Raw genomic sequence first — 15,045 nt, 5'->3', positions numbered from 1 at the left:
ATAAAAATAGTTAAAAAATCAAATTCCAAAAGGAAAAAAGTCAACCTTCCAGTTCAAGAACAAAAACTGGATTTTCGGCGGTAGATGTAATTTTCAACTTTCTAATGCTGGGGTTTTTCTTAAATCTAAAAATTCCATAAATCTTAATATGGTAAAACATTGTTAAAAACCCAAAGTGCGGTAAAATATTCATTTGTTTTGATGTCAAAAAAAAATTTCATTCAGAGCGATTTTGACAGCATTCGCGTACACCAAATTAAGTTTGACCGGTACATAACTCCTTCAACGGCAACAACAAGGTGACCTTCCAATTGTGTAAGATGAAGAAGAGGCTCTCCTTGACCTTCCAACCATGCAAGATGATGAAGAAACTCTCCATCCAAAACCGCAAGTTGTGTTGGATCGTCCTCGAAAATTACTCTGCCTAGATTTGGGATCCGGGTGGAATAATTGTAATTTTTATTTGTTATTTGGATACTCCAAAAATTCAATTCCTAGAAAATGTTCTTGAGGACAAGACCAAATTTAAGGGGGATAGATTGTTATGTGCTACGTGTGTAACTAAAAAATAGTAGTTATCGTGGGATTGTTAGTATTATTTAGTTATTAATCCTTATTAGTGGGTTAGTGTGTAGGAGTTACTATTAGTTACGTTAACTTGCTATGTGAATGGAATACGTGGGTTGTGGAGTTAGTTATTTGTAAATCCCTATTTAATGAAAGAAAGTGATGGAATATTTACCTTTGGAAATCTTAAAATATTCTTGAGTTTATCTTGAGAGAGGCTGACTAGCTCCCAACAAGCTAGACGTCCAGCTTCGTCAGTAAAACCCCTCTATTTTCTCCCATATTTCTTATCTCCACCCTTATTTTTCTATTTTTTTTTCCTATTTTCTTTCTTTCTCGCCCTATTATTTCTCTTCTTTTTTTTATTTTAATTTTCTAGATTATCTTGACAAAGCTTTCCAACAAGTCCAAGATTGCTTAAATTTGATTTATATTGAAGGAATTATGTACCAGTCAAACTTAATTTGCTGTGCGCGAATGCTGTCAAAATCGCTCTGAATGAAAATAGTTTTTTGGACATCAAAACAAATGAATATTATACAACTCTTTTGGTTTTTAGCAATGTTTTACCATATTAAGATTTATGGAATTTTTGGATTTTGAGAAAAACCCCAGCATTAGAAAGTTGAAAATTGCACCTACTGCTGAAAATCCAGTTTTTGTTCTTGAATTGGGGGGTTGATTTTTTTTTTCCTTTTGGAATTTGATTTTTTAACTATTTTTATTGGATTCAAATAGGGGGTATTTGCTTATTTATGAATAATATCTTAAGTAAATGAAATACAAATACAAAAACATTTACTTAAGTAAATGAAATACAATTACAAAAACATTTACTTAAATGGTACTAGGCATAAATAAGTGTCTGCCCTGGTTTTCGGCATAAATAAGTGTTTGTATACCAAGGTTTGCATAGATAGGTGTCTGTATACCAAGATTTCCCACCGAGATCTCGAGATTTGGCACTCATATAAAGGACTTTGGGTCGAGATTCTCAAGATCTCGCGAGAGTTGCACTTTTTCAACTCGTATGCCATCTCATCTTGACCCCTTAGAAAACCGAGATCTCGCGAGGTCTCGATCTATGATTGTATCGAAGCTCATATCTCAGAAAATCAATACATGTATTACAACCCATGAGAGTACTCAGAAAATTTGGGGGGGTAGGGAGGGGAAGAAAGTAATCCTACAAGTTGCAGAATAAATAACAGAAAAAAAAAAAAAGAAAGAAGAAGAAAGAAAGGAGTTGTACATTGAATTTCCCTGAACTTTGAGAAAACCAATGACCTTTGCTGTTATTCCTGAGTGTTGGAGCTTTGGCCATTGGTGTTGTCATTGTTAACATGGTCAAAGAGTCAACACATTCACAGAGTGGTTTTGGTGTTGCTGTGGAAGTTCATTGGAAGATGACATGTGTGGAAGAGCTGAGCATATTAGAGAGTGGAAAAGATCAAAGTTAAGTGGCCTAGAGGCCCTTGACAGTGTAGGTAAAACAATTTTAGAACACTGGTTTTCGCACTGACATCAACTTCGTGTAGTTTTTGTTAAAGGCCAAATCTGTTGAATCTCAACACACAGATATTGTAGCCCTTCAAGTCCTCCTTCCATGAACTTTGAAATCAGGTCAATCGTAATTTGTATGAGGGAGATATGACTTGAACATTATTTGTTGAGCAGAATTTCCAAAATTCCTATTTTGAATATGGCGTGATTTTAAGAGCATTTTGAGGTGGCTTAATGACAGATTCTGGAGTAGCTCAAAACATAAAGATGTAGAGCTTCAAGTCCTCTTTCAGTTGGCTTAAGTCTCAAGTCATTCTGACATCGGATGAAGGAGATACGACTATTTTTCCGACTAACGCGTAGAGATGGCCGAACTGGGTGGTTCAACCAATGACTAATTTTGAACTCGGTTTCTTACTATTTAATATGCTATTAGGGCTTTAGTCCCTAACTCTTCCAAGTGCACAAAGAGAAAACGTGAGGAGAGAGCCACCTCAAGGAGAGGAGAGGAGAAACGAGGAGGAGAGAGATTCAAGAGGTGGAAACCTTGATGTTCCACTTCATGTTCCTTCAATGGCTTCATGCTTTCTTGTGAAGCTTTGGTGAAACGCCTTGAAGAGGCAGCACAATGATTTGTAAAGAAAAGGAAGAAAGGAGAGGAGTGCAACGGTGATTGGAGGCGTACGATCTACTGAGTACTGACTACTGCATCTCCGGAGGGTACACAGTAACATAGGTAACCAATTTGGCAAATCCATATTTTATTGTATTTCATAGTAGGCTAGATGTTTGTGAAAATACCTGTGTGAATACTATTGATGTATTTGGGTGGGATTTGAATTTGATTGAGCTCGTAATTAGGGAAACATTATAAGCCCATTGTTCTTTGTTTTTTGGGTGTCTAGTGGGGGCTGGACAGAGAGGTGTTGTAGCACCTTCACAATTGTGGCTGTGTAAATTGGATTGTAGACCTAGCCTTTGTTGTAGCAAGAATGGAAGCAGGGGTGGTGCTCCTGGATCGTTATGGCGATTTAAATTTTAGTAGAGTAATTGAGAAAAATATGAAGCCCTGTTTTGGGCATTGCTCTATGGACGTAGGCACACTGTTGAACCACGTTACATCTGGTGTTATGTGGGTGAATGGATATATTGGAGTGCCTTGTCTGTAGGATGAGTGTGCACACTGGGTAGACTTTGCCACATGTTTGTGTATGTGCCTGCGGTTGAGAGGCAAGGTGTGTCCCACGATTGTGTGTGTGTGAATAAGTATATGTGCCTCTGTGGTTGAGTAATTGTGATGCTGACGATCGAGTGGATATTGAATTTTTGAGGGTCACTGATTTACCCTCCTCTCAGTGATGCATTGGGACCAACACTTGGTAAAAAGTCAACAATTAAAGTAAGTGATTTCTTTTTCGGGCTTGGGGGAGGGTTTGGGGGAGTATGGGGCTGAATAACTAAGCAGGCTTCTTATATACTTTACGTTTTTTTAATAGATAAATAGAATTTTATTGAAGATGAAGTAAGACAAATAATATGCTATAATACAACACCACCACCAACAGCCCTATAGGGCTGAGATCACACAAGGGGGACCACACAACGGGTTAGGGGTCCAGATCCAGTGACTCCCTAGTGACCCCTAACTTGGGCAGCTCATCCACTAGTGATTTAGCTGATCGCATCTTCCATACAAAATAAAGAATTCTTTTTCTGAACATAAAGATCCAGCTTTCCCAATTAAGTGGAAGTATCTCCATTGTCCTCCTAACATTGCTTGTAACCAACTCATTAATTAGAGTCCCATTTAATTATTAAATGCAACCAGACAGTGTGGATGGTGACTTACTGTTGATTTCATTATTACAAAGAAAATAGCTTCAAATATTTCTGTCTCTTTTGACTTTGTTATATTTATGTTTACTTCCTTTTCTTATACTTCTCACTTTGGCCCTGTGTTTGTTTCTTGGTAAATAAAGAGTGCAAAATTCCCAATAGAAGTTTTGCAAAGTTTTACTACCTAAAAATTCACATAGTCTGTTGGAATACCATAAAAAAGGGACTGAAAAATCTGCATATGTTTATTTGTATCTAAATTTTCCATGTGAAAATTTTTGATATGCTGTTGGAACAAAAGCTCTCTGTTATCCCAATGAAGGAATGTGGAGTTCCTCTTGGACTGAAAATTTGTCAGTTTAAAGCTTTTAGGTTGCAATTATATTGGAAACCCTGAAATTTATATCTTCATAATAGAACGAAAAAAGAGGGAAAGTGGTTAGACTGCATTACTTGAAAGAAAAAAAAAATCGTTCTAACTAAAACACTGCCAAATCCAGATCAAGAGCATCCTTTATTTTAAAAAGTGGAATTTTGAGAATAGATGCGACTACAGATATTGGAATCAGATGGAAAAGAAGTGTCTTTATAGTTCTTTGAGAATCCTAACTGCCGTCCAGACCTGAACAACATTGGATCAGGTGGTGTAAATTGGGAATCATGGGAATTTGTTGTGTTATCTTGCTGATTTAATTCCCATGATCAATAGGAGTTCAGAGCTCCATCTACAGGTATGGAGTTGGAATTCTAATGAGGCATGATAATTCCCTTAGGTGATGGAAGTTCAATTGAGCATCTCATGTTAAGCCTCATCTTAAATCATTAATTGACAATCTTGAACTGGCGGTTTCAACTTCCATCATCTAACTTATCCAAGAAAATTAGAAAGTAGATTGAGAAGGAAGATCCTGAGACAAACAGTTTGACCCAACGAAGGAAGGAGACCTCTCTGAATCTTCCAAGTGAGAGTGATATCATCTGCTTAACCTTGGTCAGAGGTTGATTCTATGAAGATACTAGACCTTTTTGAATCCTTCAAGCGAGAGTGCTTTCACATGCTAAGCTTGATCAGAGAGCACATGCTGCTGTTGCCAGAAGAGTTGGACTGTGTAATCTGGATTGTTGGAAACTGAGAGACTGTGGAATCTGGACTATTGGAAACTGTGGTATGGACCATGCTGATCAGTCAGAGATTCAGTGTGTACTGTTACCAGACTTGTAGATAGTGGTCAGAAATTAGTCAGTCAGCGAATCTCTTTCACAAACCTGTAAAGAGCTAAATTTTCCAGCAGAATCATTTTATTCCTGATTTGAGAATATAACATTGTATCTTGGTGTAAAATAGTGGGTCCCCATTATGAAATTTTCAGTTTTTATTAATCATAATATAGAGCTATACAAATGCGTGCTAAACATATTTTCCACCAGCATTTCTATTTTCACCCCTTTTTAATTAAATTAAATAGGGCATTCATGACTTTATAAATTTAATTTTGAGTAAATTACACGTCACCCCCTGGTTTTTGAAAATACTCAAATCACCCCCTGTATTAGACCCCAATATGAAAAATTAGTCCCTACCTTTAGTTTTATGCTGTTAAGTGATGATGTCAGCCAGTTAAATAAATTTAAATCCTTAAACCACCCTTGACATCCAAACATAGATTTTGAAGGGTAGTATTGTAAATTTAATTCTAATGTTTTAGTACAAGGGTAAGAGTCCTTTCACACCAATAACTAACAGCAGACTAACACCATTACTGTAGAGGGGGACGGATGAGTATTTTCAAAAACCAGGGGGTGATTTGACTTTCGTTTGAAAACCAGGGGGTGACGTGTAATTTACCCTATAATTTTTAAGGAAGCTAACCTCCAAATCCCTTCATAATAACTCTGGAGATGGTGTGGCTAACAGGAAATCTTTAGTGCCACCCCACCAAAGTTTGTCCATTCTTCTGTCACTTGGAAAATATTTTTGAGATATGTAGATTCTTTCCTCCGATTATAGTAAGTGATTCTATTTTTTAATTGAATGAAGTGGATTTAGGTAAAACAATAGATTTCTTTCACCTCGTTCTGCTAATTTTGTGCATGTATTCAAGAGTGTGACACTAGGTGATGAAGAGGCTAGCAGGAGGGGCGTCCAAAAGACTGTGCTGGAGCGGAAAGGACCTTCAACATTTACTTGTGGTGTAGAGATTATGTCCAAATCTGAGTTGCGAGTTCACCGTAGTCTTGAAGCAACTGTGGATGCTATCCTTTCAGGCATTTTTTTACTCCTCTAATGTCGTCTTCTTCTATAAAATAACTTGAATTCATTGGTTGTTTCTATATTCTGAGATATGTTATTGTTCTTTTGATGATTCAATGAAGGTTGGTCTCCAAATTTTGAAGTTCGCAAAATAAATTCCAAGGAATTGGAACATGGAACACTAACTGTTCAGAAGGAACAACTCATTGACGTTTCCTCCCTGGAGCATAATGAAGTCATGATCAATGACATTCCAGAGATGAATGAAGAAAAAAGTAGCAACAATGAGTTCACTAATGAGTTTCCAGCAAACATGGATGAGAGTTCTTACAACGATGATTTGCCCCGTCATTTATATGTCTATGGGGTAAGATATATGACCTTGAAATATCTTGATAAAATGGATATTATTCAATTAAGCTTGTCTTTGTCCTCCAAACTTTGTGAACCATGGCCTAAATCTTTTGCTAATTTTAATCTGAAAGGCTTACTACTCTATAATGCTTTTCTTACTTGGCATAAATAAAGCTCTTAATAGCCGGATGCATCTAAAATTCATGCTACTTTGGACAATCCTAATGTCTGTTTATTACTTCCTGCATTTATGATTGTGCCCCTATTAACTGCATCTTTAAACTGACTAATTGTGCAATGTGTAACTGAGAGTTGTGTACTGGGATAATCACTAATCTTTCCGTCATGGCTCGTTAAGTTGATGCTGTTTTTTTTTGGGTTTTAAGGTGACGTTTCTTAAAAACTCCTAAATATCTGCCTCGTCGCAACTGCTTAATTCATACTTAAGTTTTGTGAACATGTCCGTGTCTCCATCCGTCCATCTGGTAAGTTTTGGCTCAAATATGTTTTTCCCAAATGGAACTGAAAATCTTTGAGAAACGGTTAGAAAAGTAAACATTTGCAATTTTGGTTCACTGGCTTAAAATACAATGGTAGAAGTTTAATACATGCTGGGCCAGATGGTTGAGGTGGACCTGAAACTTGATGTGTGGCTAATCCATTGGATATGCTACACATTCAATGGTTAGTTTGGCCAACTTAGATATCCATGTGGCTCAAAATGGTGGCCGTGAACTGAAAAAGACATTTTGCTCTATATGCACACATACAAAATGGTCTGCTGCACTGTCCACACCATTTAGACATGAGATCCAAATTGTTGTGTCAGGCTCATGGTATTGCATTACAGATATTAATATTGATAGAGTTGCATGGAGGGACAGTATATGCACCATCTAAAAGTTCCGATAAGCTTCTGTGGTTGTTGATTGATTGATGTGCCGGTGCATATGAGAAAAGGTCTTGTAATGGCTGTCTGGACTTTGGAGTCGGACTAATATGGACATTTTTTTCTAATGCTTGCCTAGCTGCTTGGAAGGCTGGTTCTGACAATCATGATTATCTAATGGGTAAATCTCTACTGATTTCAGACACAAATCCCTGGTCTTGTTGGATTTATACGGTTATACCCAACTGTGTGCTACACACCTGCACTGATTGAGTAAACATAGGTTCTTGACCATAATTCCAGTAAAAAGTAATTTTCCTACTTAATTCTTGCTGTAGTTGATGCATAATATAAAAGGAAAACTGTCAGTTTGGAACTTATAGGCTGAGCAGTTATTCAGATCCCAGAGACAAGCGTTATACAAGGGATCAAACAGATGAAAGTGGATCATGTGATTGGATTAACCAATAATATCAGTGCAGCAGATGCCCTGCTTGCCTTGCAGTCCAAGTTAAAGAAGAACTCACGAATTCAAGCTGCTGTTAGATCCCATGGCATTCCCATTTATGTGACAAAGGTAATTGTCCTCACTTGGTTTTCTACTGTCAAATACGAATTGAATATCTTAATCTGAATACCAAGTTTTTTTTTTTTTCTGTTGTAGACAACCTCGATGGTGCAGATAATGAAGGCAATGCAAGCATTCCTGAATGAACATGCAGTTGGGTTAAAGGGTTTAAAAGCTGATGAAAAGATGGGTTCATCTGATAAGATTGACGCACTAGAGGTGAATTAGATAACTTTTTAACAATATTTGGATTAAATAGCATTTGGGCAGCAGATTAAGTCATTATATGGCATTGCATGAGAGAATGAAATTTTCAATCTTCCTGTGTCAAATCATGACACTTGGAAGAGAGATCCTTTTTTTCCCTATGCTACAGATACGGAAGCTACAACTCCTTGCTTTCCTCTTGATAGCCATTTGATCCTGAGTAATGGCATATAAATGAAATCAATAAGTGGGAATAAGAATGAGGCTTTCTGCTCTTTGATCACTTCTGGCAATCAGTGATTGCAGAGAGATCTTCCTTGAAACTTTTTCCATCTGATGGAAGATGGTCCACGATGTCATGATTTGGACAGCAAATGGAAAGACATGCCAATGGTAAGGGAGGGAGAACAGTCACTCCTTTCCTTTCCCTGACCGGAAGCTGTCTAGTTATCCTATTCTTCTTGGTTGTAATTTAACCCTAACTGTTGAGTTTTTGCTTGTAGTACCTTTGGTTCATTGTCTCGACATTTATTTTTCCCCGCTAGTGCCTATGCACCATATCTCAAGCATCCTCAATATTTTATTAAGATGCATCAAGGGCATGGTTAGTAGATAGGTAGATAAGGGTCATTTTCTTACCCAAAAATGTTACTTTGTTGCATTAATGATGCTGTTCTTTCACATTTGCCAACACAGATGATAACCCTTACTGCTGCATCTGGCACTTTGGTTTTTTTTTTTTGTAAACATACTTCTGTAACATGGTTAAATACAATCTTATAATTTGCATCCATTTAGCCTGATAAGAGTTTTATCTTTCATTGGCAGGAGGCTCGGTTAGCCATCGAGCAAGTTGTAATCCCAAAAGGGGAACCTGTAGAGCTACTGGCAAGGTCATCCCACATTATGTCCCTTCAGATGGATCTCATTCAAAAGTACCAGTTACAATTGGAGAAAGTCGGCAAGGAGCCAGATGTACGACTGAGAATCCTTCCGTTTCAGATTAAGATGGACGAGAGTATGCATGTTCATGACAAGATTGAGACAGAAGATGAAGATGGTGATTGTAGCAGCAGAGTCGGTGAAATGAACGGTTCTTTCTACAGTGTAGACAGATTACCTCTCCTCCCTGATTAACCCAAGGCACAAATAATAAAATGATTTTTTCTATGTAAATCAATACATTGGTGTGCATATGTACATACATATATTGAGACAAGCATTGATGAATTTGATAGAAATGGATATTATGGAAAACAGGAAATATTATGTTTGATGATGATTTGTACAATGGGGTTCGACAGATGAACCTTTATCTGCTCCATTTCCTAGGCAGATCCATTTCCCCAATTTCCTCTAATAGAGGGGGTAGAAAAGACCACCCTACCCCTGCCCAAACACATTACCCAGGTGGGGTCCATCTCCCTCTATTAGAGGAACTTGGGGAAAGGGTGCGGGCAGGAAATAAAGCAGATAAAAATACTCGATAGATGGGTTGCTTTGAAGGGCTAAAACATCAAATACCTCAAAGTTGGTTTTTGAATCTTTTTATTGTTGCATTTAACCTATCCTATACTAGGGTGACCCAATCTAGGGTTTCTACTTGATAGCCGGTAGTCCTTTCCAAGGTTGTTTTTTTTCGTGACTTGAACCCGTGATGTGGTACTCGACTCTAATACCAAATGTTAGGTACTAGATCGATACGTCAAAAGCTTCAAAACTGATGAAACCTGTTAAATCAAACCCTTTAACTTATTTTATACTAAATTGGTCCAATCTTCCATTCATACACTAGATCTAGTTCCATTAGGAACATAATGGGTCCATTGCATTAGTTTATGCTAAAGCCAGTTAATATGAAACCATGTCGAGGATCAAGATAAGGTTTCTTCTTTTTGGTATAAATTTAAGCTTGGGAGAGTACGTAAAGAGTTGGCAGAAAGGGTTTCAAAATTCAAAACTATATGAAATCCATTTAACTTTGGACGAGCTGGAGAATGTTGTACAATGGTACGATAATCACAAAGCCTACGTTTGGTTGGACCGGAAATTGTTGAATATAAAAAATTTTCACGAAGTGCCACAAAAACTGTCTGTACGTTATTCGTTTCAAAATGGAAAGATGCTAACCACAATGGCAGATCAATGAAAGTTGGTTGGGCCACAAAAAGAGGTCAACTTTTTAATTTAATTCTATCTATTGGCAAAGCTGGAAAGGTCAACCTTTAAACAAAAAATTCTCTCCTTTCCGTGCTATCGAAGTAGAAGCCTAGTCACTTGATTCCTTTCTTTTCCATTTTTTATATTTTTGTACTTTATTTTTTTGATTTCCCTCTTTCAAATTCTAAAGAATCAAATATTGTCAAGAACTGTGGAACCTGGAGAGGATAATCCTGTACCCGAAAAAAAAAAGTAAGGATAATCCAGTTGATACTGTAATTAACCAATAGTCTGAAAAAGGCATACCCAGAGTGTACGGGGTTATAAACTTTTTTCATAAAAAAAATCAAAAAAGTGCACGGGACTTCTGCCACTATGGAGTCTATGGAAGGTTATAATGTACACAGCCTTACCTCTAATCATGCACTTGGAAAGAAAAAGGTAAAGGTCATAATGTACACAACCTTTCTCCTGCTTTGTAGAAAGGCTGTTTTCCAACACAAACCTATAGTCACTAAGGTTGCAATGGAGCAACCTTATCATTGCACCGAGGTCCACCCTCTAATTAATCAATAGTCTAAAAAGGATATACCCAGTGAACAAGACTCATACCACTGCGGGATCTAGCGAGGGTCAAACTGTACGTACCCTTACCCCACTTCACGGAGAGACTGTTTCTTAACTCAAACCTGTGACCACCAGATCCCAATGGAGCAACCTAGCTTAACATTCGTCGAGATCCTCCCTCTAATTAACCAATAGTCTAATTCCCCAAATTTTGCAATTCCACATGGATCAAGGATTCCAAGTTAACTTGCTATATAGATTGAACCCATACTTCATCTGAGGGAAATATTGGAAGAAACAAAGAGGGAAGTTCAAAGTATGTTAGGCTCTTGATACTAATGTTCCACACCTCACTGAATTCTTTCCTAACTGTACAGTCCAAACAATGATTTTGGTCAAAACTTTTAGTTCAATTTCTTTGATTCATAAGTGGAAGTGGACGTTTTGTGTTTCCTCAAAGATTAATGGGAGAGCCAAACAATGGGAGCTAGGTAGGTGAATCAAAGTTTTGATGTTTTTGTTCAAGAATCTAATTATATGATATGCTGATGATCCTGATTCAATCTGAATCAGCCTTTAATTTCAAAACACTTAAAAAACTTAACATTGGTAAAAGAGATAGACAACAAAGCCATCATAAATAAAATAAGATTTTCATTATTGAAGAACAAATTAGTGTGAAAGGCCATTTATGGACCACAATATTTCACGCCAAGGCTGAAAAGATTGATTCAAAGTAAAAGTCCTAAAACCCATTAATGTTTGCTTTATTATTTTTTCATTTCCCCATGAATTCATGCCGTTTTCCCACTAAGCGGACCAAAGATCTTTGTGATAATGCTTACCTAGTTAATTCCAAGGTCGAAGGCACTAACTACTTAAGATAAACAAGTTTCATTAATGGCATAAACAGAAATTAGACAGAGGATAATGGTTCAATGGGGCATAGCTAGGCTGCCCTCTTAGTGGATCCAATGTCACCGTTATGGATAAATGGATAAAAATCTTACAAGAGTCTTCATCATCTCCTCTGTTGAAAATCATGGAAGAAGACTGACTTTAGTACTAGAGGAGAGTCTTACGTAAGAGGGATTTTTTTGGTTATCAAAAAAAAAAGTAAGAGGGATTTGGATCCTCCCATGTGCTCTCCCATTTTCTCTCTTTCTCCCTTTCTATCTTCATTCTATTTTTTATTCAAAAGCTATCAATTTTATTCTCTTTTTATATTCTCAGTCTTTTTCCTTTTTTTTTGTTTTTTTTTTTTTAAGTTTCATTCAAACTTCTATTATTTTCTTCCTTTTCGTATATCAATCCGATACAAGACCGATTCATAGTGTATCAATATTGATGATACCATACGTTATATATCGCTATGATGATCATGTCACATCGTGCATGGGATCGTGATATAATGCAATCCCATGATATGGCATAAACTGATTGCAATATGGTGTGATCTCACTGTGATATTGATATTTTGTCACCCATTCTTTTCTTCCTCTTCGTGCAACCGAATCTAATTTTAATATCGATTTGAGATCACTCATTATTGATTCAATACGAGACCGATCCATATCGTATCAATATTGATACTATACCATACACGATATCGCTATATTGATCATGTCATATTGTGTATTGTACCATGTCGCAGATCACACCATATCATGATCCCGCAACAAGACGTGATCAGTGATGTGATGTGGTTATCATAGCAATATGGCACGATCCTCTATCGATATCGATTTTTTGCAGATACAAGAGAGAGAGAGAGAGAGAGAGAGAGAGAGAGAGAGAGAGAGAGAGTCCTCTCTAGGACACCAGTCAGATGGAAAGACCTCATTGGGAGATCCACAACCACCCCACGTACACTAGAAAGGATCCAAATCCATGTAAGAGGTCTAAGCCCTAAAGGGCAGGGTTTTAGGTATTGATTCGTATCGTTATTGGTCGACACCGATACCTAACCGATACTAGAGCATTGAATCGTATAGACATGATACAGATAGAGGGTATAATTGTCAAAATACAATACAATATCAATATCTTTGAGGCCAAAACCGTTTGTACGGTCGATACAGATATGAACCGATACCAATATCAATGCACATATCATTTGGTATCAACATTCAATACCAATAGCGATATGTATCATTCGAATATCGATCCCGATACCGATACGGATACCTATACCTAAAACCATGCCAAGGGTTGGTGATAATTCTAGGATTGAAACCAAACCCACTTTGATTATTTATTAAATTTGAGACACAACAACCCAAACTGACAGTTGTCCCCCCAAAGAAAAAAATAAAAGGTGAAACGCAGAAGAATAAAAAGGTTTGGGTGGTCTGCTTGGTCGGCCTAATATTTCCACCCCTAGTTGCTTGTGCTAGCGCCCATTTAAAAATTCTTATTGGACAAGAAACAGTTAACCTACCGGTTTAGTAACATGGAAGTATGGTTTAACATATTTGATTGAAATTTAAAATTGGCCAACCCTTATTTCAGTTATCCTTTATTTCTAAACCTTTCTCGCTTTTTCCCGACCGTACCTTATCTACTTTTTTGAATATTCATCCATAATTATCCTTTTTCTACCAAAAAAAATAGTAATTTTAAAGGTTGGCATTCTCTGTAGGGAGCGTGGTCGTTGACATCATGGGGAGCGAGATTTTTGCCTTTCATTGGGGTGGGAGCGGTTATTGGATCAGGTATTGGTCATCTTCAGAACTGATATGATACTGATATGGTATCGACATGGATCACTTTTATCAGATAAGTTTACCCTTAGGTTTCCTTAAAAATGGATTTTCTTAACTATTTTTTTTGGGAATTGGGAGCTTTTATATATATATATATATATCTTATTTTTTTAAGGGGGAAATAGAGAGGGGGGGGAAGGTACCAGCCAAGAGACTCGAACTCGAGACCTCTTGGTGAGCATGAGCATGAGCATGAACTGCACTACAACTTACCAACTGCACTAGACAATTGTTGGTATTTTCTTAACTATTTTACCTCTTGTTCATACCATTCCACTGATACGATATTGGCCAAGTATCGATATCAAAACCATGTTAGACGTAAAAGGTACATTTCACCATTGAAAATTTTTTCTTCAAATTTTAAATATTATTTTTATAAAATCTTTGGTTTTTTCTTCCTGATTCTGATTTAATTTATTACTTTGAAATTGGCAGCGTTGCAGTTATAGGCAGTTAGCTTTTAGCATTACTTGCGGTACTGGACTTTTACCTATATTATTTATTTTAAAGAATAAAGATTATTGTGGTTGCGGCGAAAAGGGAAAACTTACTACTACTGACTATGACATACAACGATAATCACATTCAGAGATCTTCAAGATAGATATATATGAATCTTTCTCAGGATTTCTTTTAAACTTAATTTGAAAGCTTCTCCTTCTCCTGCTAAAGATGCCAATCTATAACTGCGCCTATCAGAACAGTGAAACCGGTAGTGTGAGTGTGAGTGAGAACCTTATCAGAATAGTGAAAGAGAGAGAGAGAGAGAGAAAGAGGGCCATTCGTAATGATTGTTTAGGTTGACAATAGTTAATAATGGTAATGATGGATAGTACAATTGTTACATAGCGGCAACGCTATGCTTATCTGGCAACTTGACTTTTATAGCTTTGGTTGATCCTTTATGAGATCAGGTCGACGTAACCAAATCCATTAAATGCAATATTCAAATAGTAGATAAGAGTGGTCGGTATCTGATAATGAGGTTCAAAGCCAATTAACTTTTTTTCTTATTCAATTCTAAAGCATCTAAAGCAGTAATTTTTTTCTTTTCCTCCGTGTTATCAACTATATCAGACCTGTAATAGTTATCCTTCGTATAGTTCTGACTAGTCAAGGTGGGGGCTTTATATAGTTCTTCTGACTGGTCAAGATGACAATGATGTGGTGATTAGTGCAATACTCTATTATAATTGGGATATTTTTATTGACACTGTTTTGGCTTTTATTTTTTTTTGATGACATAAATTTTTTTCTTACAAGGGTAATAGTATCATTTTATGTGTATTCGAAAAAATATATATGTCAATGAATTTATATTTTTTACACAAAAACTTTTATAGCTTTGGTTGATCTTTTATATTTTTATATGTAT

General features: G+C 36.7%; 1 protein-coding gene across 2 annotated transcripts in view; it reads left to right on the top strand.

Annotated features, from left to right (window-relative positions):
* The window catches only part of LOC122639879 (protein SEEDLING PLASTID DEVELOPMENT 1-like), a 51,086-nt gene extending 41,654 nt beyond the window's left edge, over positions 1-9,432 (top strand). The window contains exons 5-9 of one of the 2 annotated variants that reach the window (XM_043832896.1): positions 6,009-6,171; positions 6,280-6,524; positions 7,801-7,977; positions 8,065-8,187; positions 9,004-9,432. In XM_043832896.1, the coding sequence (XP_043688831.1) occupies positions 6,009-6,171; positions 6,280-6,524; positions 7,801-7,977; positions 8,065-8,187; positions 9,004-9,312 (1,017 nt within the window). In that variant the 3' untranslated portion in view covers positions 9,313-9,432. The remainder of the gene's footprint in view (positions 1-6,008; positions 6,172-6,279; positions 6,525-7,800; positions 7,978-8,064; positions 8,188-9,003) is intronic. The other variant, XM_043832897.1, reaches the window with a different exon arrangement.
* Positions 9,433-15,045: the final 5,613 nt, after the last annotated feature.

The sequence above is a fragment of the Telopea speciosissima genome, chromosome 9 (assembly GCF_018873765.1).
Source record: "Telopea speciosissima isolate NSW1024214 ecotype Mountain lineage chromosome 9, Tspe_v1, whole genome shotgun sequence".
NCBI lineage: Eukaryota > Viridiplantae > Streptophyta > Magnoliopsida > Proteales > Proteaceae > Telopea > Telopea speciosissima.
This window is presented reverse-complemented; position numbering and strand designations above follow the sequence as displayed.